Source organism: Trematomus bernacchii, unplaced genomic scaffold (assembly GCF_902827165.1).
Source record: "Trematomus bernacchii unplaced genomic scaffold, fTreBer1.1, whole genome shotgun sequence".
NCBI classification, from domain to species: domain Eukaryota; kingdom Metazoa; phylum Chordata; class Actinopteri; order Perciformes; family Nototheniidae; genus Trematomus; species Trematomus bernacchii.
Genome location: NW_022987313.1, coordinates 8,389,664 through 8,415,706, shown reverse-complemented (window position 1 = coordinate 8,415,706; position 26,043 = coordinate 8,389,664). Strand labels below are relative to the sequence as shown.

The 26,043-nt window shown below is 39.6% G+C and overlaps 2 protein-coding genes across 2 annotated transcripts; one reads left to right on the top strand and one right to left on the bottom strand.

Moving 5' to 3' along the window:
• Positions 1 to 394: 394 nt before the first annotated feature.
• Positions 395 to 3,001, bottom strand: arf6b (ADP-ribosylation factor 6b). Its single transcript, XM_034113473.1, has 2 exons — positions 2,859 to 3,001; positions 395 to 2,608 (listed from the first exon to the last, which is right to left on the bottom strand). Exon 2 carries the CDS (start codon positions 1,955 to 1,957, stop codon positions 1,430 to 1,432), a length of 528 nt encoding a protein of 175 aa, XP_033969364.1. The 5' UTR covers positions 1,958 to 2,608; positions 2,859 to 3,001; the 3' UTR covers positions 395 to 1,429.
• Positions 3,002 to 6,425: 3,424 nt separating this feature from the next.
• aspg (asparaginase homolog (S. cerevisiae)) lies at positions 6,426 to 25,909 on the top strand. The gene is given in 18 exon segments (XM_034126248.1): positions 6,426 to 6,954; positions 9,668 to 9,794; positions 12,283 to 12,394; positions 12,772 to 12,897; positions 12,978 to 13,061; positions 13,611 to 13,737; positions 13,824 to 13,936; positions 16,918 to 17,103; positions 17,472 to 17,585; positions 17,667 to 17,786; positions 18,040 to 18,069; positions 18,071 to 18,136; positions 19,596 to 19,759; positions 22,191 to 22,277; positions 22,776 to 22,875; positions 22,970 to 23,026; positions 23,559 to 23,609; positions 24,739 to 25,909. Coding segments are annotated over 18 exon segments (1,956 nt in total). The 5' UTR covers positions 6,426 to 6,704; the 3' UTR covers positions 24,781 to 25,909.
• Positions 25,910 to 26,043: the final 134 nt, after the last annotated feature.

Below are 26,043 nucleotides of genomic sequence, written 5' to 3'. Positions count from 1 at the left end.
TTAAAAAGAATTCACAAGTGGGCTGTATATCGCAGCTGCCCCTCCGACTCCCATGCAAACTATCATGTGGCTCTGTTGTTCTGAAGAGACCAGCAGTCGGACTTCCTGTTTTGTACATTTCCCACCCCCCATTTACTGGCAGGGGAACTGAGGCCAGCAACTTAGTCTGAGGGTGGACATAAACCCTTTATGAAGAATCTGCTAAATTGTCCTAAACCCAAGAGAATTTTAACACGACATACTTCTACTTTGAACATTCTCAACACTTCTCGTAGTTTTTATTTGTAACCACTCTATAGTTACAAGTACATTTCACCAAAAACAAAATGGTTTCATCTCACAGGCCTAGCCAAGATAGACTTTAATCCTTGAAAAAACAAACAAACAGACATAACAGATTTAAAATCACTTTTTTAATAAGACATTACAATGACATTGTTCTGTACATGGTTCCCCCAGTCAAAATAAGAGCTGCACTGCAGGGTGTCTTCTACAATTCACCAGTAACAGCTCCCTCTGACTGCACGACAGATGGACTCTGGTGTGGGGTTACTGTACTTTCGTACTCATGCTACAGATATAGGCTATCATATAATGTCCCAATACTGACACTAATCAATTGTGGCATCAGATTGAGAGCTCAGAGCTGAATGACATTCCTTTGGAAAGATTGAGTCAACTGACTACTTGTTACCCAAAATCAAAAATGCAATCCCAACAAGCATGTTTAAGAGTTACAGGAGGCGTATTTGTTGAATATTCAGCACAATTAGGTATCAAGACATGAAACGGAAGGTCAATCAGAAAATTATATAGCCCACATAAGGGGATTGGGGGGGGGGGGTAACAAAACATGTCTGAAGTTATTTTATTTCTTTGTCAAGACAGATGACGATTAAATTAAACCAATGTTGATTTTTCCCCATTGCAGCAGTCAATACCATTGAGAAGAAATACTTATCACAGCACTGTGTTAAAACAAATACCAAATTCCTTCAAGTATGCTACATGACATTTAAGATCTCCCCTCAGAAGAACAAAAAGATCCAAGTTTGATGCAGCAGAGACTGAAGGGCCTTGAAACAAGCTTTAGTCCTTGAATGAAGACAAACTTCATTAGAATAATTATACAAAACAGGGAAAAGAATAGGCAAAGGCGGTGATCTCTGTGGCTTTAACATTAGGACCAATCAATTCAGAATTCATCAAGCAAGCCCCAAGATGATGAAAGTGAAATAGCCCTGCTACAGAGTACAAGCAAACTTTAAGCCAGCACACCCAGTTAAAGATAAATTAGTCATGGGGTAAACGTAGTATTAAAAATAAATGGGAAATAATCAACTTTTTCTTAACCATACTCATTTTGAAAAGTTATTTGTTACTTGCAACGTTATTATAGTTTTGACCTAAAACAGTCAGCACTCAATCATTAAGATTTGTAATTTGATGTTAGCCATGTCAAGCCCTCATACAGTCCATCACCTGTGGTCGCACAGGAGGGCTGAACATACCAATTCCTATCTCTGATGCGGGTCAATCCGAGCTTCTCTTGGATTTCATGTGGCTTCATGGCATCCGGGAGGTCTTGCTTGTTGGCGAATATCAAGATGATGGCATCCCTCATCTCCCGGTCATTAATGATGCGGTGGAGTTCCTGCCTTGCCTCGTCGATGCGATCCCTGTCCGCGCAATCCACCACGAAAATTAACCCTTGGGTGCCTGTGTAGTAGTGTCGCCACAGAGGACGAATCTTATCTTGCCCTCCAACATCCCAGACGTTGAACTTGACATTTTTGTAGGTGACAGTCTCCACATTGAAGCCGACTGTGGGGATTGTGGTGACAGACTGTCCAAGTTTCAGTTTGTAAAGGATTGTTGTCTTTCCAGCAGCATCAAGTCCAAGCATTAATATTCTCATCTCCTTGTTGCCAAATATTTTAGACAGCACTTTCCCCATTTTGAAATCGTGTGCATAAATACTTTGTTTCAACGAGAAAAATGTCAGATTCCGTGCTGATGACTATTCACTTTTAACTGTAGCTTCGCTTTAAGGGCTTATTTGTGATGACATGACTCAGTGAAGAGCATATATCGGAGAGAAAAGTCAAAAACGCACACTCATGTTAAAATCTAACAAACAGTACTTATAGGGGTTTTCATTGAAAGTCTGTGCGTCCTGTTAAGTGCTGGGACGTTTATGTTCAGAGTATCACAATGTTTGCAGGGCCTATACACAACATGGCACGGTTACACTAAGAACTTGGCAGCAGCTGTTGCAGGACGTTCATTTTGTTGACTAAAACAACATAAAGCTGATTGGCAAACACAAGCTGCGAAGGTTAAAAACCACAAAGAGCAGACACGTTGTGTATACAAGGCCTCGAAAAGGCCACGTTACTTGTGAGTTCTTTCTGGTGTCCGGTCCTCCTCATCGGGTGCGCCCTTGTTCTCTTCACCGCTACCGGGGAGAAAAGCAGCTTTTCTGCGGCTAGTCCATCAAGCGTCGCGCCGGGCAACTTCACCGAGCTGTAAGGGACGTCTTCGAAAAGAAATCTTCTGTGACTCAGCAACACATGTATCCACCCATGAAACTCCAGTTCGTAGCCCCCTGAAAAGAGATTTAGGAGGTGGGTCAGACGTGCCAAATTAGCAAGATACCGCTCATGGCTGCTAAAGAGGGCTAGCAAGCTAACGTTAGCTAGCTGGTTTCCTAGCAAGCTAGCTTTAAGCTAACTAGATAACGGTTGTTAGCTGTGGAAAACTAACCATATATAGATACAAAATACGTGCGACAGTGACAAAATGTTTGCCTCACGTCTCGCTGGGATAAACACTTAATTGAAATATAAGAAATGTACCTCCTATCTCCCCCTCCTGTATCAATAAATACAGCCAGCTCTCGTCTTTCTCCTTTAAGTCGAGCTGGTCGCAGTGCTGCTACACCGGAAAGGTGTGGAGCTGCATTAACCGCCACTTCCTCTCGGCTCCATTCAGCTGCTGCTGTCGTACGTTACAACAGCTTTCACTGTCTGAGGCATTCACGATACAGAAACAACTATTAAAAATACAAACTCACGTGAAATAAATGTTACTTTATTTAATTGTACACCACAAGTTAACATTTCATAATATTTTTTTTCTGAATGCACTAGTTCATTTTTTTTTTATTAAGTTGTGCCTGTTTTTAATATTTTGGTATATTTTTGGAGTTACGACATTACAAATAAAATACTAATATTGAAATATTTATATTGAAAAACATCACTTTGATAACATGTTCAGCATCTAAGTTGTATCTGTTTAGAATAGTGATTCTAGGTATGTAAAGGGTAACAGCACCCCCCTGTGGTGTTTATAGTCTACCTAAAGTCAGTCATATCTAGCAATATTTTTAAATGATTTCCTTTTGTCTGTTTTTGACAAGTCTCTGTGGCAAACGCATATAAAACAAACCATTTACCTGACCTGTCAGTGTTCTCTCTGCCAATAATTTACATAATATTGAAAATATGACAAGTTTTATCTATTAACTCTAGTGAACTAAAGCAATCTTCCTCAGGGCCCCATTGGTGTTTTTCTATTGGTAACGTTTTCTTCCAGATAAAAATAAATAAATATGCCAAATGTGGTTATATACTTGCTAAAGGAATTACATTCTGTAATCAGCATTTTATTATTGTAACCTGTACAGTAGGTCAAACTAATTCTAACTATTGCCTGGTTGGTATTACAATACGTTCATGTAAACAAAATAAATGGAAGTGTAGTTTCACATTTCATTTTTACCCAACTGAAATAGGTCTTGTAACATACTTATGGAATTGTAACTGCAAGAGCTGGCATTTTGTTATTTTTATCTTCAAACAATAATGAACAAAAACATTCCTCTGCAGTGCCACATTGGCGTCTTTATTGGTAAGTTTACTTCCAGATATAAAGCCAAATATGCCAAAATGTGGTCCTATAATTTCACTGCTAAAAATGTACTCTGTAATCAGCATTTCATTATTCTAACCTTCTTAGGTGGCCCCAACTCATTAGCTGGGATTTACATAGATTTTTTACAAACTTAGAGAAGAGCAGTCCAATTTTGCATTTCATTCATCTATTTTATTGAAATAGACCTAGTTGTAACAAGTTATATGTAAATCTTATATATTTTACTTCAGTGTATGTCTCTCAGTTTCCAATAGACTTGAGATACTACCAGAAATGCCACAAGTAACACACATTTCCATGAAATTAAATTGGATAAACATTCTAAGAAACATTGTACGTTTTTTGTTTAATTTGAAGATAAGAGATGACGGAGATAATCCTGAAGCTCAGTGACTGGGGATTGAACCTGGCCGATTGTTGGGCGAGCTCTTTTTCTCAGCTGCTGTCTCTTTATACAGTAAGCAAGTTGTTCATTTCAGTAGAAAGTTAATATATCCAGCTGACTTTTGTGTAAGAAAATCTATGGATACTACTCATGTAGGAAGTTTATAGTCCACATCTTTCTTTGCCAAAATATTACTTTTATTTTCACTTTAAACATTATGCTCATGCGAACCCACACTTCAAACTTTTTCTTTATGCAATTATTTGTACAATCTCATTTATTTATTTTACAGAATCATGGTTCCTTAACAATACATATAATCAATATTGTTTACATTCCTGAACAACCCAGATGGAGTACATACTGTAACACATGTCAGACAAGAATACAAACATAAATGATTTACAGAAATGTTCTTTAATGAGTCCTTCTACATATCAGAAATGGGGTAGGTTTGTTGTAGTATTACTATTTAAATAGCACATCATTACTTAAATCAAACATTTGTTTCTTGATACTGGAAGCCAACCCGATATTTTTGCAGCTGTGTCATTATAAGATACACGTATGTAAATGAACATTGCAATAAAACATGCAAGTAAAAGCTGTAGGAGTAAAGAGATGCAGTGAAATAAAGCAGTAATAACTTTTACATTCAGCATGTCCTGTTATACTATTATAATGCAACAACTTAATAACAATTATTTCCACTTAATTATTCCACGTTGACAGGTAATACATCTAATGTAAGCAGGGTAACTTGAAACCAAAGAAGTTACCAGAGACTGAATTGATGTCTTACGTCAAAGTCGTATTGGATATTGGCCATGGACAGTCGAGGATTTTAAATACAGATGGATTAAATTGATGTTGACACAGTGTACACACCATCTATTGTATTCCTGTTAAACTTGAGGAAATGTGCTATTTACCAAATATGGCAAAGTTCTGCCAAATCCGGTGGCATGATGCTGTTGGAACATTTGCAACCATGCTTATGTAAATTTGTGGTGGGCCCCTCACAGGCAACTCATTAGTGTAAAACAGCAGAAGCATCTCCTGCTGATTTAAGTCAAGGAGCCCCTAATGTCTTTTGATGAGGTCTGAATGCTTCCCTATAGCCCCAACACTCATTTCCTAGAAAGTTGGAGCCACTACAACTCTTATCTAACAACTGTCCCTAGAACGACCGGTCAGATTGTGCCCTGAACCAAGAGATGGCAGAACAAGCTGTTGTAATGTGACCTGAGGCCCAGTGTTAGGTGAAGAAGCTGAACATTTGACTAACCATTGCTCTTATCACATTCCAAATCAGAGGATAAGATATTTATCCGCTACAACCATTTATGAAATTATTGCATATAGTCTATCCATAAAATATATATTTCGCTTGTGAAATACAAACTTTCATAGAGGTCTACCGCAATGAAACGTGTTATAAAGTTTATGATTTAGCTTAACTTCATGAGATACAGCACAGAAATGTCAGTTACAAGCAAAGGTTACAAGCTAACAAATATAGGCTATACATGGCTGGATCCTTGATTAGCATACAAATATGGTACATCTTAAACAATATAAAGGATAAAATGTCAGCTGGGGGGGAAGGTGTTATTAGATATTTCACTTTAGATAGACTATTGTAAGTAAAAGTAGCAGTAACAGTGTCGAAATACTCAAGTACTACAAGTAAAAGACACACTAAAATGTGAAGTCAAGTTAAAATGATAAGCATTAAGCTAACATAAAGTAAAAGTATCATTATATAAAGTGTAATATTTTATCAAATGATAATTCATTGATGTTTTATGTGAAAATAAAAACATGTACAATATTTTCCTCTGATATAATGAAATTGAAGAATAAGTTTGCAATAAATAAAACCAGTACCATTCACCGTAATTGTTCAACATTACTTACTTTTAACCACTGAGGTTACACTACTTTATTTTAGGATATTCTTTGTTGTATGTACATTTGCAGTATTTGATGTAGTAAACATTAAGATATAATATTATTAAAAACTAAATCTGTAGTTTTAGTGTAAATCCTGTTGCACTTGAGGCCACACCCACAACACTGACGTCAGAGTAAACGTTGTCCAGCAGTGTTTTTCAAGGGCAAAAATACAGTGAGGGGTCTAAGATGAGGAATAGTCCTATACTGTGTAGATTACACTGGAATATGATTCAAACTATGGACCCACCCTCTGTTTAATTCATCACATGGTAACGATGGAAGCTGGTTGTTGTTGTATAAAAGCCCGGAGAAGCGATAGCATCTCTCAGCCTGTCCTCAGCACTTGAATAGCAACGTGTTGTGAACACTTACAAGAAGCTCCTTTAAAGCGGCAGCACCGGCTCACTGGTGGTGAAGCATCATGGCGGACTCCAGCTGCAACAACCTGACATCCCTTGCAAGGGCTTTGTCACAGCCTACACTGAATCTGAATGATATGAACGATGTTACCCTTAGTCCTACAAGAAGTATTCCGCTGTTCAAATGTCGAAGGAGAAAGTTGTCGATCTGCAACTTGATTGAAAGCGTTGAGCCTTCACCAATCGCTCCAGAGGCACGAGTCCTGGTTATCAACACCGGAGGAACCATAGGGATGACACTTCACGATAAGGGTATGGCTAATTTAACTCATAGTGTTGTTGTTTTACAGTATCGCAGCCCGCTAGCTTGCTTGCTTTAAGCTGTTGTTTTGCAACAGCATGAGGCACGAGTAAGCCCTGCGTGACAGTAATGTGAGCGTGTGCATCCTAAAAATAGTCACGCAAACAGTTTAGCTAAACAGTTGAAGCTAGGTTATAGCGAGCTAGTTAAAATGTTATGGAGTTCTTGACTCCTGGCAGAAGAAGCACTTTTTTAAGAAAGTTTGACCCTACCTAAAACAGACAACTAAAATAAAGTTTGTGAATATCCTAGATGTACTCTGCCAAAGACACGACTACTGTACAAGCTGCCCCTCAGGATGTAGATCGACCCCACAGATTCTCTCAATGAATAACTAGATGACATGAGGCATTGGGCAACATCTGGAGCATGTAGTGAGGCAAACATAACATGCAAAGGCCCTATCAGCCTCAAGAACCAGGCTCCTTCATCCAAGGTCACCTATCAATGTTTTACTCTCAGTATACATTGTTTAGTATTAACTTAACTCATGATGGTGTTTGTTTTTTTGACAATACTGTTTGTTGTTTTGTCAATACTGTAATTTTAAAAATGTATTCTTGTCTCTAAATCTGATTAAATGACCAGGAGATTAATCACAATGTTCACTCAATGTATTTAGGTAGTCAAAATCAGAATCAAAATCCTTTATTTGTTGTTCCTAAATTCACATGGTTACAACCAAGTGAGAGTGCAGATAAAGGGGGACAATTAAAAACTAGGCTAACATATTAAATACACAGACAAAGCATAGATTCATATAATCAACTACACAACCATACCTTTTCTAAAATAAGTAGAAGCATTAAAAAAGCATGTGAATTAGCAGCCAGTTACATTAAAACAACAATAGATTGTAAAATGTGTATATTTCACATTAGCAGTGTTATTGCATCATGGTGGCTTTCACATTGTTGACCATAATAAAAAAGACTCCTTTTTCCAGCCTCAGTCCGTACAGCAGGTACCTGGAACCGTATCCAGGCACTGGATCTGAGGTTGTAAGAGTCACAAACTGGAGCAAATCTGGCACATATGTACAATGGAAGCTTACCTAAAATGGCTTTATACATGAATAAAAACCAATGCTGCATCCTACGCATAGTAAGTGAGGACCATCCAGTTAGGCCAGTGGTTCTCAAACCTTTTTCAATAATGTACCCCCTTTGAAAAGAAAATTCAGCCAAGTACCCCCTGGTCAGCGCAAAAAAAAATTTTGGGGAAAAAAGCCTATATAAAGAGGTACAGTAGGGCGCTGCACCATCAGTGTCTGATTTATTAAAACAACAACCTTGTAACACTTAAATGCCACATTTCAAAAGTTTACAATCCATCACTAAATTCATGGCAAACCAATTTTAACATCATGCAATAACGCTAAGACGACATTATTTGCATTGAACTGATCTTTTTAATAAGTTGTACTTACAATGTAGTGAGAAACATGGGCTTGTGCTTCACTGAGGATATTTGTCATTCTGTTATTATTACACTTCGCGTTTTGAAATATGTGTAACTCTGTTAATATAAAACCCACACTGCTCAAACTTCGTTACTTTTCCTAAAATTGGTATATTTATTTATTTTGGGGTGTGGGGAATGAAGAGAAAAATATATGAGCATTTTATGAGCATGGGATTTTAACCCCTCATACAAACATATGCATAATGCTGCGCTATACTTTGCGGCCACACGCCGTTGCCAAGCATCGCTTATTGTTTAGGTCCTTTGATAAGCAGGCAGTCATATAATTAACTAGAAGTAGCTAGATCTGATAGATTTGGACATAAACGCGAGTGAAGTATAACCGGACGCGAGAGAGAGATCAGATCATAACGGAGAACACGCAGGTCTTCCGGATCACAGCTCCCCCGCTGTGACGGACCGGTGAGCGGAGCAAAATACACTAAGAGTTAGACCTAACACACTTAGCTAGTTTATCTACTCTGGAACTAGCTAAACTAGTTATAAATATATGTATTCTTTACTGTCGGGTCACTTAGTACAGGTTCAGCAAGCTGCACGAGACTGACGGGCTGTCAGGAGAGGGAAAGAGAGAGAGAGAGGGAGAGGAAAAGAGAGCACCCCGTTTATTTTTCCCATTTTATTATCCAGAATTACTGTAAACTTTTGAATAAAGTAGTTAATCTACTATTAGTAGTTTGTTTAAATGCATTACTTATGTTGTTTTTTCATTAACATAAAATAAATCTCACGTACCCCCTGCAGTACTCCAACGTACCCCTAGGGGTCCGCGTACCCCCATTTGAGAACCACTGAGTTAGGCGATACAGTTTAAATAGTAGTGAAGCATTTGTCCAAGCCTTAATTTAGAGTGCCTTGAACCACAACTATTATACAGCAACAGTGGTGCTGGGCCCAGTGTTTCACAGTTGTTCACTTTTATTTGTATATTCTATAAATGTTTCTTATTCATTGTCCCTCGAAGTGTTTGTTATAATATTAATTGGATTTTTTTCCAGCTCCCTGCAACAATGATAATTCTTACATTTACCACTAGGGTTCAGTGTGAGACCGATGTTTGGAGTTGAGATGATTTTAAACCCTTTGTATTATTCACCTAAGCTGATACTGAAGAAACTTGATTAGAGAAACCTATGAAATACTATTATGATTTTTTTTTTAAATGTCTATAACCCACAGTGCTTGCTCCAAAAGCTAATGCTTTTTTTGAGAGCCTACGGAAGTTGCCTATCCTTCACGATGAGTCTTATGCCCAGCAGACCGGCATGTACGACTACTATGGACCTGAGAACATCCTCGTCCTGCCGTAAGTGTACCCAGAATTCCTCCCTACTCATTCAGCACATAGCTATAACTTTACTTTGATTAAGTTACAATAATCTGTTCAATAATGTTCTGCTCTTCACACTTCTATGCACTTGCCTAGGTGTAAGGATTCACAGTATGATTGTATGTCTAGTATCCTTTACTTTAAGTCTTTTATATAAGAACCTTTTCTCATAGATGCTATTAAAACATACCCATTAAAGTCATCCTCATAAACATGTCACAGAAAAATGTCTAATGTAAAGTTATTGTCATTGAGTGCTAAACCAGGCCTAAGTCGTTTTGTTTCTACAGTAGGAGCAGAAACAGCATGGACTGGATGGAAAAGACTCACTGTCATGACTCATTTTAATATCTCTAAACTGCTTTTGTTGCTTTAACAGGAATCCAACGCCCCAATCTGGCCATCAATACCACGGGTGCTGTAGCACTGGTTGCATTGTTTGTGCCTGCACTGTGGTTTGATGTCTTTAGACAAAATGTTTGGGTGTGCTTGCCTGTCAGGAAATGCATGCCTTTTATTAATAGGAGGAAATACCAGGAAGGACACAGAGCTGTGCAGAGACTGAAGTATTTTTCTGTTCTCTAACTCTACACTTGCTAATGTCACTAACAAACAGCTTCTTCAGCATGTGGCAGAGGAGTAACCCAGCTGAGATAACCTTATGTTTTTAGAAGTTTTGTCTTTTAAAAGCAGCTAGGAACCACAAGGCTAATCTACTCTATTACTGTTTGTTTAAACCATGGTGTCTTCCTGTCTGGTGCATGTGCTGTGGAGCAGTGGGAGTGGAGCCCCCATTGACAGGCCTCTTAATTGTCAGTTATAGTGGGGGCACCTCTCCCAGACACTTACCCTTACTCACTAATTTCCATACCCCCTTCATGTTGAATGCCACTGTGAAAATCGACAGAGCGGCATAGGGGTGTATGGTAAAGCTAAGCTATCCATACATCAGGCAGTGTTATACTGATATAGGTTTATACAAATGATGTAGAAAAGCCTTTTCAGTTGAACTGTATTCAACCCTAAATGCTCACACACCGTCAGCTGTGTGGTTTGACTAATATTAAACATTTGCTAATTATAATATTTATTAAATGTTAACATAAATTAGAGGTCCTTTTGTTTTTTGGAGTGAGAGCATGTTCTACTTTTTAATATTTGCTAACCCTTTAGTTGGAATAATATTAGGATCAACTAAAGTAGGCTTATATGCAAGTCTAATACTGTTGATAGTATGCAGCTCATGTTGAAGGAGGGAATTAGTTTATTGATTTATTGAAAACCTTTATTCATGTGCTGATGAGAGGCAATGCCACCAGGCTGTTTGCCCCCCCCCAACTCTCTTCTTCCACGTCTTGAGCCCCCACTCTTATCCACACATACATAGAAATTCATTATTCTTAAGCTATAAGGCATCTTAGCCTTGGTATGCTAATGTGTAGTACACCTTAGGGTAAACTGCCAGATAGATGAATAATTGGTTATTTGAATAGTCTCTTCCACAGTTTCTTGTGGCACTTTGATTTCAAGATTATCAACAACATATGTTTCAGGGTCGTGGTTTGGACCTAAGACTAATTAGAAGAGGGCTTGTAGGACCCCTGGTTGGGTGAACTGGGGCCTGCTTCTTGTCCCCCCCGCTGTTCCATTCAGCTCCCTTCCTGGCGCTATAAGGCTGCCCTATGGTACTGTGGGGGTTGTCCCACCCTGCTTCGTTAAAAGGGAGATTAAAAATGAAATCTTTCCATGGCTGTTTGGCCAGTCACGCTACTTTACACGGAGTGTCGCAGGTGGGGCCCGGAGACACCCCAGTTGAAATCCATTTAGAGACGACATAAATATGTATACATGAAAGACTCCCTCCTTTGTAATTGGAATGAAAATGAAACATGCCCTAACCTGATATGTTGTTTCTAAATAACCTTCGAGATGAGTCAAATCGGCCCCTTAATGTCCCTCAGCTTTGCTTGTATTTACAATACACAGTAAAGCTCCACAGAACATTAGGTCTTTATGGTGGAAAGGGAAATTGCAAAGTTCAAAGTGCTGCTCTCTTTAACATTATGCCAACATGCCCCTCCCTTTTACACTACTACACATTCTCTGTGTGTGTCTGAAACAGGTTTTGGCACCCTGCTGCCGAGACAGAAGGCCCGGTTAAATAGACTTTGTCTCGCTTCATAAAGTCAGCTGGTTTTATAGTGTTTTCCTATCCTTTCTTTAAACTCTCTTCTCAAAATTAACAAGAACTCTTTCCAACTTTGTTATACAAGCACAATGAGGACAAATAACCATTTGTCACAGTGAAGATAATAATGATTTGTTTAACCGTGTGCCCTTTATGTGTTTTGGAGTGAACATCGTCGAATGCAAAGACTAAAACCTTTTACTGTTTGTCATGTTTAATTTTTGGTTTATAGTGAATGTAATGACAACAACTCATAAATGTCTCTCTCTCTTCCAGGCTGAGTAAGGAAAAAAAGAGAATAGTCTACACTATTATGGAGTACACACCCTTGCTGGACTCCTCCAATATGACTACAGATGACTGGGGTAAAATAGGAAAGGATATTGAGGTACTTTCATTTTATTCTTATGTTTTGGATAACCTCAACAAACACCTAATCACTTATACTGTAAACATTTAGTAATGAATGACTCCTTAAAGGTGGGGTAGGTAATTTTAGAGAAACCAGCTCGAGATCACTAGAATTTGAAAATACACAGCTGGAAAAAATCTGCCACTTCCTTACAGAGCCCCGGATGTTAAGAGCATTCCATGGAATATAACAAAAAGTGTATCTCGAGCCGGTTTCTCAAACTTACCTACCCCACCTTTAAATAATTGATATTGTTTATGAAATACACAATATAATATTCCAGGAAATGATGATTGTATTCATGTCGGCTTCGAAAATGATCCACATTACATGGTCTTTTTTGTCTTGTTTAGAAAAACTATGAAAACTACGATGGATTTGTGATCCTCCACGGCACAGACACTATGGCTTACACTGCCTCTGCCCTGTCCTTCATGTGTGAACATTTAGGCAAACCAATCATTGTCACCGGATCACAGGTACGGTCTTACAAAAAAAGTGCCTGCAGCATTTTACGTTTTTTAATGCCCTTTTAAGACAAGACACTTTCTGTCTTCAGGTGCCGATCTATGAGATGAGGAATGATGGCAGAGACAACCTGCTGGGGGCGCTGCTGATTGCTGGCCATTTTGTCATTCCTGAGGTGAGAAGAGGGGACATAAATCATACTCCCATAACAATATATGATTAAAGAGACATTTATTTGACAATCTCATTGAGGGAGCATTACAAATGTGCTGTGTTTGGGAAGACAAAACAGAGTTAATAGGAGATTACCACTCTCCTTAGTGAGCTTTCCTTCTCTTTCTATCAATATTTTACATGTGTGGGGTTTATATATAATTTATACATTCATTCTAAATTACCTGACCTAATTTATATGTTTATGTTGACAAAAAAAACGGTGATTTTTGTATTCAGAAGCATACAAAAGCTCTCTTTAACTACTTGTCTGTTGAGAATGCTTTGTAATGACAGTGTTTCGCAATACTGAGAAACAAAGGCTATACATAAAGAACACTTGACGGTTATCTATCTATCAATGTACAAAATGCCGTAAGCATTTTATCCTTTGTCTTTCCTCAATTGTGGGACCGTACCAAAAAACAGATTTAAGTGTTTGCTCTGACGTGTGTTTTGTTCATGTATGTTATTTCCTGCTGCATAAAACCGATTTTCTTTCCCAATTCAGGTGTGCTTGTATTTCTACAACAACCTCTACAGAGGGAATCGATCTACCAAGGTGGATGCTGGGAGTTTCAATGCGTTCGCATCTCCTAACTTGGCTCCTCTGGCCTGTGCTGAAGTGGACATCACAAGTAAGGCAGTAGTGGAATTCGTCATCACCCTGACATTAAATCACTTCTCTTCACTTTAATCTGTTGTCTTGACTCTTTGTTTTCAGTCAACTGGGATACAGTGTGGAGAGCAAACACCACAGCAAAGTTTCATGTGAGCACTGAGCTGAACAGGAACGTGGGGCTGCTCAGGCTGTTCCCAGGAATCACTTCTGCTACTGTAAGTGTCTGCACTGGACCACAGATATTTACTCTGTCTGCCACAGCCAACTAATGTCCAGAGGTTACTCGTCGACCTTGGGCTTTGGTTGATGTGACACACAACCGAATAATTGAATAGGGTTTTTTCTCTTAGGGGAATTCATTCAGCAGCTTATCGATTGATGTGTTTCCTCTATCATTTCAAATATAATTACACACTTAAATTAACAACCCTTAAAGGGGACCTATCATGCAAAATGCTCTTTTTGATGTCTTTTGTACATAAATATGTGTCCCCGGTGTGTCAGGGAACTCAGAAAATAAAACCCTCTCTCTTTTCCTCCGTACCCAAATCTCTAAAAACGGGTGTACAACGGAGCTGATCCAGATTTGCGTCCGATATGACGTCATATCGGTAATGCAGACCCACAGCACTATCACAGGGTTCCCGCGGGGTCTGAAGGCCTTAAAAAGTCTTAAATATGATCAAAACAATTAGAAAGGTCTTAAATATGATTTAAAAGGTATTTTTATTTATAAATGATTGGATTTGAAAAGTAGGCTACTTCTGTGTTGCGATCACGTCTAAATGTGTTTTGGGGAAAATGTCCGGGCTGCAAAGTAACCAGTACGGTAATAGCCTTTCAGTTCCCCCCAACAATTTGTATTGAAATAAATCAACATGGAACCAGTTATCACTAACTTTGCATCCCCCCGGCCCCTTATCGGAGAACACCCAGCTAGTAACCTAGCAACCAAGCTTCAGCTAGCGAGAGCACGCTCGTGAACCGTTGCGCCGGTGTTATGAATGCCCGCCGAGAGATGCATGCATGCACCTCGCGGGTGCGCGCACAGCGTAAAGCAAAAACTCCCAGACATTTCAATGGTTTGTACGGTAAAGTACGGTTTGGAAACTATATAATTTCCTTCTTGGAGGGCATGCATAACACGGCATAACACCGAAGCCTCGCTGCGGGGAAACTTTTGCGCTGTTCCGAGTTTGTTCTAATCTGTCAAAATGACAGACTGCTTTCAGATTTTTCCATCATTGCTTAAAAAAAAAAATCGTCATAGACGGAAAATATTCGGTTAACGCGACCACTGCCTCTGGGCGACGTTTGGGTCTACGTCAACCCTAAAAGTGGAGGTGCTGTGGACGCTAAATACCGTAGCTAAACACCAATCCTACAACAGCAACGATGAAAGATTGTAGTATACACACACACACACACACACACACAAACACTCTTTCACGGTTAGGCAGTTCTTTTTTTCCTGTTTTTCCACAGTTCTGTGTGTTGTTATGTTCAGTCATCGTTCTTATGTTGAACGTGAATACATTTACTTTGAAAGTAATTATGGGACGTATTTCTTCTTTCATAACAATTTTCCTTCATACTTTCTTGCCGTGAAATAGGTCTTAAATTCTATTCAAAGTGGTCTTAAAAAGGTCTTAAAAAGTCTTAAATTTGAGTTGGTGAAACCTGCAGGAACCCTGTATCAGAAACGTTGCTATCAGAAACAATGCCCGACTGTTTTAGACGTAATATGGTCTGTGTTTACATTAGCATCGCTAACACTCGGAGCTAACCTGTACGGCAGAGAGCATGTGTGTGAAGAAGCAGGAAATAAAAAGAAACTCACCTTGTGGTATAACCGGCAAGAGAGAAAGCCTTTGAGCTCCATACTGTTTCAGAAATAATCCTTGATAATCCATGATATGGCGTTTCATCACGGCAGTATCTCCCGCATGAGCAGGCATAATCTCCGCCCCTCTTTTTTTATCAATTTTTGTTTGTTTTTAAAGCTTTATATCCAAAATCAGCACTTTTGAAACAGGAAGTGAAATAGAGGGATATGAGGCATGGCTAGAATGGGTGATCTGTTTGGTATTTTGAGCAAAACACTTCATAGACATGTTTTTTATATATTTTTATATATCTGAGACCTTGTCTAAAAATAGCATGATAGGTGACCTTTAAGAGTGTAATCTGATATCTTTTCATTATCTTTTAGTAAGAAATGCCTTAAAATCAACACCAGATTATATTTAGTCAAATTGTACAAAGAGTAAATACTCTCAAATATTGTAGCGGTTGCATATTACAACGTGTTTCTTCATACAATATTAACATGTAATAAAATATATGCTCTTCAGAGGTAACTGACTGCTCAAAACTGCTGTTTTGTCTACCTGTAATAAAATATAGTTAACTTTAATTTAATTATGCTATTACCCGTCTTCCGTTACCTTCCCGGTCATGTAAACTGCCATCAAAGCTCAGCCCAGAGAAAGATGAGAAGGAGTTATTGGCCATGACCAATCACCCTGTAAAGAGGGAGGATTGGGGTAGATACTGTAACATTTAGCTGCACCTCCCCCTGCAGAGGCTGTTGGGAGAGTGACTTTACTATCTCAATCTGCTCTCGCTGCCCAGCTTGGCTATCAAGATTTCCTTACAGCCTTTAACTGCCTTTATGAGGCACTGTTTTGATTAGACACCAGGCTCTCATGCGCCCGCTGTCTCTGCTCTACGAGAGCTTCATTGGTAATCTGCATCAAAACATTTCTGTCAAACTGCTATCACATCAAAAAATACTGACCGAGCCTGGCACATTTAATGTCACATTCTTCTCACAGTTTATGGTAACTGCTTTGGTCTTGCCAAGTGAGTTTATGCTTGCTAACACCTTCAGATTAATTGCTCTCCTTCCTGCCATTTCAGTCATCAGCCATTCTAGTCATATGCCATGGCTAATGATGTGGTGTAGGGCCTCCTGGTGCCAGCCAACCAGCGACTGAGATACTGGTTGCATAGGCGGCACCAGATGGGCTTTTAGGAGAGTGGATGGTCTTATGCATTGCAGTGAAAGTAGCTGCAGGAAAGATAACATGGAATACTAATTTCCCAATTTGATTCTACACAGCTGAGAAGCCAGTTCAGTAATCAATAAATCTTTGGGGTTTGTAATTGGAATCCTTTATATGTCTGTGTCCAGGTGAAAGCTTTCCTGCAGCCGCCCATGGAGGGTGTGGTCCTGGAGACGTATGGCAGCGGAAATGCCCCCGACAACCGTCCTCACCTGCTGGCCGTGCTGAAGAAGGCCACCGACAATGGAGTCATCATCATCAACTGCACCCAGTGTCTGAGGGGGACTGTGTCCGCGTCTTACGCCACCGGCAAGGCAAGTCGCCCGACCCATTTAAACTACACATTTAATTTCTCTCTAAAGTCTTACCTGCCTTATTCCAATGTTTTTTCTTTATAAGAACGATAATTGACAGCATACTCAAACATTTTGTAATGGGAAATTGCATGTTCATGCATGCGTGTGAATTTCGCCTGCATAGAATTTCCAAACCCCAGGCTTATCACCCAGTCACCGTCAAGGCCAGTCAAGCAGGAAATCAAACTGTTACGATCACCGGCCGGTTGATCAGTGCATTTCAAGTTTTTACTACATTTTCTGAATCATTAATTTCCTACATAGAAAACAAGGAGACTGTCCAGTTGAAGGAATCAATCACGTCATATGTACCTTTGGCTTCTCAGGTGTTGATGGATGCAGGGCTGATAGCTGGAGGGGACATGACTCCAGAGGCGGCCCTGTCAAAGCTGTCCTACGTTTTGGCCAAAAAAGATATAACTCTTCATGCTAAGAAAAAGGTTGGTGCCTACATTCAAAATTGGATCACCATGTAGATTACAATAATAATCATAAGGGATGTTTTGTGTTACCCTGTGCAGATGATGGCTCAGAACCTGCGAGGTGAGATGAGCGCTGACTTGGCAGGAGCCAAGCTTTGTCTGAGCGATAGCCGCTTCATCCAGGTCATCGCCAAGTCCCTGAGCATCAGCTGCAAGGAGGTAAGGCTATACACAGACCTAAACAGTGTGACTACTACAGTATATTACTATCACTTCACCCAAAAAACAGCCATTAGGATTATTAACAAAACATTGTTTTCCTTTTTGCACAATTTGACAAAAGAACCTTCAACCTACATAGAAATCCAGGCAATGATCATGAATATTTAGAAACCTTTAAAAGCCAAAGTTGATTCATTTTTACACATCGGTCAAGTTGCAGTTTTTCTGATGGAGTCTGTGGTGTGTTCAGGAGCTGGAAGCCATCCGTGATGCCCTGACCCCCCCCTCTGGCATGTGCTGCTGCTAAGATCGGAGACATTGAAGCCTTGGAAGCCCTAAAGGAAATGGTAGGCAACACTACAAACTTCACTACAGTTGATAAGGATCAACTGTTTGCACTTGTTTGCTAAAAAATGGAAACCCTTATTGACAAAGTGAAAGTTCTCATCTTCAAAACAATAGGTCATAGCCCGGGGTCGCCTGGTCGCCCAGAGGAAGCCAATGAGTCGCCATATATATATCCTCCATATATATATCCTCCATATATATATTTTTTTATTCTCAATTTTGATCTATGAAGGCCAATTGTAATGTGTGTTTTGGTGCTATTAGGGGTGGTAAAGGGGGTTACTTTTGTGTATGTGTTTGCACATGTTGTTATCAATGCTAACCAATAATAAAGTTGATAACTAAATAATATATTTAATAACTATTTCATAAACACCGTGTATAGGGAAATGCCCTGTGCTGTCATCACCAATATTAATATATCCACCTGTATCGGGCTGTGAGACTCTAAACACAGCAACGCACTCAACTCTTCTGCCAATAGAGCAGCATTTTCCAGCCTTATCTGGATTATATTTGTTTAGTAGGGTCAACGCACACAGGTGAACCTTTCAAACTGATGGTTCAACAACAAAAATCCAGGGTCACTATTCCTGTGTTAGAGGGTTCAGAGAAACAAACAGGCGCCCAGCAGAACAAAACATGAGGCCCAACTGGTAAGGCAGGCCTAGAGCCGCCCCAGCGTCACGTGTTCCTCGGTGTATGTGGCTCGACTTGTATGCATTTGCGATGGAATAAGCGTGATGTTTTTATAGACACTTTTCAAATGTGATTATGCTATGTTCACACTTCTCAAATCCTTTTATAATAAAACATGTTCCCTGCTTTTGATGAGCTTTTTACATATGTTTTTGTTTTTCATTCATCATAATACTCCTTATTTATGGGTTAGGGTTTGTTTCCCTTTGTTCTCATGTGCTGCTGAACAGTAAAGGGGGTTTAAAAAGTCACCCTGATAATTAAAGTTATAAGGCTGGTCATATTCTACATTGTCAACCATTCCATTAAAAACAGCAATGTGTTAGTATGTCTCGTAATATTTGTACATATATCCTAAACTGAGTCACATTAATTGTAAATTACAGTGTTCATGATCATTATTATAAAGGAACAGTGATCTGTGTTAATAAGAAAAATGTAGATCGCCAACAAATCAAACATCTTATTTAAGAGTGCATCACAAATGTAATGTTATTAAAATAAGTATTTAACCATGGCAAAAAGAGAAAAAACACATTTCCCACACCCCTGTAGAAACCTGTCATTAGTGTAGACTTATGGATTTAAAAAAGTTTTGTTTATGAGGGTTTTGCTTGAAACAATTAACACAGGGCATCTAGTCCTCATGCATACATAATGCTATTGTGATATCCATATTAAATAAAATAAACTAATTTCTATCCTTTAATCACCAGGTGAAGTATGTTAACATTCTCTTTATGTTTGTCTCTCGCACAGGGCAGTAACTTGTTTCTGGGGGACTATGATGGACGCACGCCGCTGCATATTGCCGCCTGTGAGGGCCACCTGAAACTGGTGAAGTACCTACTGAGTCATGGAGCTACAGTCTATGCTAAAGATCGCTACGGCGACACACCCCTATGCAACGCTGTCCGCTTCAGGTACGGCTCGCCTCATTTTGAACAATAAGGGCTGTTTCTCTAAGTAGTAATGGAATCCATGAAATTGCAAACACATTTAAAATTCCCCTTTGTCCACAAGCAGCCATTTGAGTATTCTTGAAAATATGTTGTTAATTGCTGCTAAAGAAGGGAGTTGATTAAATGAGCTGCTGCTAGGTAGGGACTCTGGCTCTGAGTAAATGACAGAAAGGGAGCTGCAGCTGTCAGGGGGGGGGGTGGGGGAGGGAACCAGGGGAACAACTCTAATGGAGTATAGAGGCCAAACAATAATTATAAACTAATTAGGCTAGTTGTCATCTGTCAGCTAAGACGCTGTTTATTTTTACCAAAGTTATTTATTTTTTCTCCATGTCATTCGTTGACATTGCTCTGAATGTCTATCAGGGGAAAGCCGCTCTTAATGTTATAGTGTAAGCCTCAGGGTGAAATCGTTGTATTTGCCTAAGCTGAGCCAAATGGCTGTTGTCCTATTTTAACGGTTGGTACTGCAAGTGTGGACTTGTTTCCTTTGTGATGGTGGAGGGATGCATCGGAGCGTCAACACCTGTCGTTACACTTCCGATGCTACACACCTCTGCTTGCTTTGCCCTGTCTACATTTATATCATGAAAAGACAGTAAGTCATAGAACTGGAGTTTTGAGTTTGAGCCGTAAGGATGACACCATGTCTGATACACTTTGAATTTCACAGTGCACCACAGCACAATGCCCATATAAGGAGTGGCGGAAAGCATACAAAAAAAGGGTGAAAGAACAAATATGGGGAGTGTCCCCTAAACCAGTTCCACCAACCTGTTCCCAGTTTCACAGATGAGAGATACTGGCTTCTTTACGACCTCTACAGAATGTTTAAAAAAAAAAACTTTTTAGTTCTTTACGTGACTGTGCCTATGGAGACCTTTTAAACACTTTAGCATTCATTTCAACTGCAGGTTAACTAATGTTGTAGCAAGCCAAGCAGCTCATCCCCGCAGCTCAGAAACCTATTTAAAGTCTTTTTGTCGTAATGAAAGTTTCCTGTCACCACAAGTGTCACTGCAGGTGACTCCTGCGTGGGTGTTCATGCACGGGCTAAGGAACTTGTTTTTACATGCCAAACTACAATCGCTGCCAACGGCATCTAGTCTTCCTAAAGGGAGTTAAAACTACCTAATGCATGTATTCTTGCCAATACACTAACAAACTGAGTGTAGACAATTGGAAGATAAATTAGAAAATAATGATACTTTTAATAATACTTGTAAACCCATAAAGAAAAAGAAATCTCTCACTTTTCCAAGTATTTCCTTTTTATTTATTTGTTAACTATTTAGTCCAGTGCTTACAATGTGTACCGATAAGCAGATAAATCACACAAAATACAAAATGTATGTTAGGGAGTAAAACATAACTGGTTTCCTTTACATCTATGTGATGTCCAGTCAGTAGGGGCTTGGACTGGGAGCTGTAGGGTCGCCGGTTCAAGTCCCTGACCAGACCTAAAATATGGAGTGTGGACTGCTACTTGGAGAGGTCCCAGTTCACCTCCTGGGCCCTGCCGTGGTGCCTTTGAGCAAGGCACTGGACACCCCCCTTCCCCCCTCACTCCCATTGCTCCCCGGGCGCTGTACAATAGCTGCCCACTGCTCCTAGTACTAGACTCCTGGTACTAGGAGTCTAGTACCAGGAGTCTAGGAGTCTAGTACCAGGAGTCTAGTACTAGACTCCTGGTACTAGGATGGGTTAAATGCAGAGAACAAATTTCAAATGTCACTGGGTGTTTCTCAATGTCGAGGAGGCTTGCTTGGTAGCACATGTACCTCCGAGTGAGTTCCTTCAGAAGCGAGGCAAGAATACCTCCTAGCCTCGGAAAACGAATAATGGAACAGGCTAGCAAGTGTGCAGGTGTGCGTCATATGAGAGGCCCCGCCTTACATTTTCCACCAAAGATTTTGGAAATTGGTCCGTGCGCAAAGCATTGTGGGGATTTTAAGACCGCGGAGTCTGTGCAGCCTCGAAATTTCCTGCAACGAAGGACGCCGGCCTCGGTAGAATTCCAAGTATCCTGGACATTGGAACAGTCCTTCGGCGGCACTCTATGACGTAGCATCCTTGAAATAGTGGCTCTGGAGCAGCTTTCCTCGACATTGAGAAACACCCACTGTGTGCTCTGCATGTGTGACCATTTAAAGAGGGTAAATACTTGTAAACTGTATCAGTAGGAAGTCTTAGAGATATGGTCTGTTTCTCATATGTTACTTTTATCAACTCGCTATCAACTCTCCTTTAGATATTGTTTCCTGACTTTGACTTTCTTAAAAGCATTTAAGAGGTTATGATTTCAGTATATGCTGGTTTTAACTGAATGATAATATATCACATATAGAGAATCAAGAATATAACTCTTTCGCATGTCTTCTCACTAACTTAGGCAAAAGGAGGTGGTGAAGCTGCTGAGAAAGACCGGAGCGCACTTCTCCAGAGACGAGTTGGAGGAAGCAGGAACTGAACTGTGCAGGTGAGACACACAAAGCACGTCTTGAAACAATTGCACACATAAACAGGCACAAATTCTCTGTTGATCAGCCATTATCTCAGTGACCCATCCTACATAGCTGACACAGGTTCAACCAGTTTGTTACACAAACTGTAGGAATGCTCCCCGGCTGCATAGCTTCGGATCTGTTCTGTGTCTCAATAGAACGACACACAGTATGCTCCTGTTATTCATCTCACTGAGACACCCAACAGGTTTTGTCAAGAGAGATCCAATTTACAGTTTCAGAAACACACCTTAAGTTGAATTATGATCAGCATGGCTTGCTAGCTATTAAAACAAAACGATAAGTCAAGAAGTTCAGCATTATTTATTTATTGCCTTGATGTGCTGGACAAGTTCCAGAACAGTCAACACAGCAACTTGTTCTTCACCCCAGTGGCTTTTTGATTGTTTTTAGTTCTTAATTTGGTAAACAGAACCCTTTGCTGTGATAATTCATGTCATGTCCTGTGTCAGCCTGGCAGCCAACGGGGACATGGAGGGCCTGGAAATCTGGAGCCTTGCCGGAGCCGATCTGAATAAACCAGGCTACGACGGGCAGTCAGCAATTCAAGTGGTGGGTGTGATATGAAGTGGAATACTTTAATAACACAGTTCATAAAGTGAAACCCCATCTTATTCATTATGCTCTCATGTTTCACCTCTCACAGGCTGAGGCTGCTGGCAAAAAGGAAATGGTGGCCTTTTTACACCAACTCAAAAAAAAGGTATCCCTCATTCTAGCTTCTTCAAACCTCCATGCTTCATATTTCACCCACATAATCACCTACTTTCACACCAATGTAACTCTCAGATTGATGTCATTCTGTCTATAATTTCCTCTTAAAGGTGGGGTAGGTAAGTTTGAGAAACCGGCTCGAGATACACTTTTTGTTATATTCCATGGAATGCTCTTAACATCCCGATAGCAATGAATATCTTAAGTGCTTTGACAAAAAATCCATAAAAAAATGTCATCTGTGGAAGCCGTAATACTGTAAAAAGTACGACCAATCATCTGAGCCGGCCTGGCTAAAATAACTGGATGGCCTACCTGCCTGTCAGCCTTCCATCTGTGCACAAACTTATCTCGTGCCCTCATTGGTCATGTGCGCGTTCGTGTGTGTTGGAGGAGGGGCTCTGTAAGGAAGTGGCAGATTTGTTCCGGCTGTGTATTTTCAAATTCCAGCGCACTCGAGCTGGTTTATCCAAAATTACCTACCCCACCTTTAATTACATGTTTGTTTTGTGTAATTTCAGACCGTAATTGGTGAATTTAATGAATGTGATGAATATGATGATGATGATGAGGTAAATAAGATGTACTGTATGTGTGTTTCCCAGTTTGTGCATGTCCCATATTGAGTATGAAAACCCCTTCATACCCTTGTGCCTATTATTGTTATTATTACTATTGCTATGATATTATTTTCAGAGATGCATCGAACTATCAGCTTGATTTACATTTCTGTGCCGAGCTAATTTTCACTTATGTTTTGCTCTGTAGGCCTACATTCAGAGCATACAACGTTTTCCATGACTCTTCTCCAATATGTATGAATTTGCAATTTAATTTTCCATTAAAGAAAATTGTTGTTTATATCAATTATCGTTCTACAAAGAGAAATGGCGAGTCAGACTTTTTAAGAAACGGAAATTGGAAACGGCTAAGAAAATTGCAATCGGTGCATCTCTACTGTAATATCAACCGTCCATTCATCCATATTATAAACTGATTATCCTGCCCAGAGTTTTGCCTTGTGTTTCCCAGCATGCATTGTACACGAGGCAGAGTCAAACACTTCACAAAAAGGTCTCAGTTGTTTCTGCTGGTGTTCAAAACAAGGGACAAGCAACAGTGCTAACCACCAACGGCCTATGTAGTAAAATGCATTAAAATATAGAAATATGGTCTGATAAAGAGTTAGCGGAAAACTGGTCATTGTTTTTGCAAATACATTTCTAAAAACGGAATAAAGTGATTCATAGGTTAGTTGAATCAGAAATTATCTTTCCATGATAAATGAAAAATGTATTTTGTGAGTAATTTCTGTTTTTCCCCTTTTTTTTTATACCATCATAAATCCAGTCCTGTGAGATTGTGACAGGCCTTTTTTCTATACTTTATGATTTTTTTGGATACATATTAGATTCTTTAAATTGAAAAACACAACAATAAACCTTAATTAAAATAATTGTTAGTTGCAGCCCTGGTTTTGAGAAGCAACATTTAGGCTAAGCATGTCTCAGACCTCTCTGCTTTTTCAGCAATCTACATAAAATCTGACTTCCTCTGCTGCCTGTGAATGCTGAACCTGTGTAGCCTGCTTTACAATAGGCTGACGTGTATGTGTGTGTAAACTAGTAGTCAAGAGCACTGAAACACCCCTCCCCTCTCCAGCGCTGCCTGTTAATCCTGTCTCTTGTTGTTTCCGTGCAGAGCGAAGGGATCGAGTTCATCGCCGCCCCGACAGCACAGTGAGCTGACGCTGCCTCCACCAGCATTACATTACATTACATCTTCCTCGATGTGCATCCTCTTCCTCCCAAGCCGTCCTCTACACACCGTCCTATTGAGTTTCAGAGTTGCTCTCACTTCGAATGTTTAGATTTGACTTTTGATTTGAAGCCATTACTTATGTTTCCCTCCAAACTCCAAGCCAGCACAACATTATTTAGACACTGCCTTCACTAAAATATGCCCAAAAAAGGGCAACACTATGTATATGTTTGATTGTTGCACAGTAGTGTACGTATGCATTTATAAGGAGAAACATATTATCATCCTGAATGTGAATGTTCAATCAGGGATAATTGTGAAATTCACCTGTTTTTAACATGGAAAGTGCTGAAACCTCCCTTTACTCCTTCAATGGAGGATGGTTGTTAAATACATTTGTATATGTACGAAAAGAGTTAAAGATCTCTGACTGCTGTAACAGTACTTTACAAAGTAGTGTGTGTTGCTGTAGCAATATATAAAAAATATCTGAAACTACAGGGTACATCACAGATTTTATTTTTATGGGTATTTTTACAGTGAGATGCTAGAGAGTATCATGTTGACTCGGGAAAATATTGTTGTCTTTATTGCATCTGGGACGTTATTCAGCTGTAGCTCTTGTCCACTGCCCTTTCCATTTCCTGTTGCTAAAACAGGTACAACCAAAACCTGCAGTCACCTCTCCGACTCATCCGGCCTGTTTGCTGCACTGATTACCGAGCTTGAAGAGTGGCATATCTCACTCTGAGATGGACTGGGGGAATTTAGACTATTGTTTGAGCCAGATGAAGACTCCCAGTTCCCAGTTTCTGTATTTTCTTTTACTTTGCGTCAACGATCACAAACAAATAACTTACTTTTCTTTCCTTATCTTTGTTCTGTAATGTGTAAATGGTGTCAAACATTTCTACTTTTGTTTGCTTTAAAAAGGGAATTTTCTGTGATTAATGTGATTTTAAAGTGCAACGAAATGACATGAAAATGTTCCTGCTGTTTTCAATGCTTTGTTATTGTCCCGATGTTGTATTTACAAAAAGTGTAAAGGATGGTCTTCTTCCTTCTGTGTAAAAAAAAAGAAAAACAACAGAAATAAATCTCTTGTATCAAAGTCATGTCTCCTGTGATTGCTACTGAAACTGAAACTCACATGAAACTGCATAAATTGCTCCTGGCTAAAGACTCCTGAGCAATTTCCAATTTGACATGGTTTCTGGTGAAATTAGCACGCGTCCAACCAATTGT

What these genes read in the sequence shown, in the direction of transcription:
- arf6b (XM_034113473.1), bottom strand. Translation starts at nt 1,957, where the DNA reads ATGGGGAAAGTGCTGTCTAAAATATTTGGCAACAAGGAGATGAGAATA.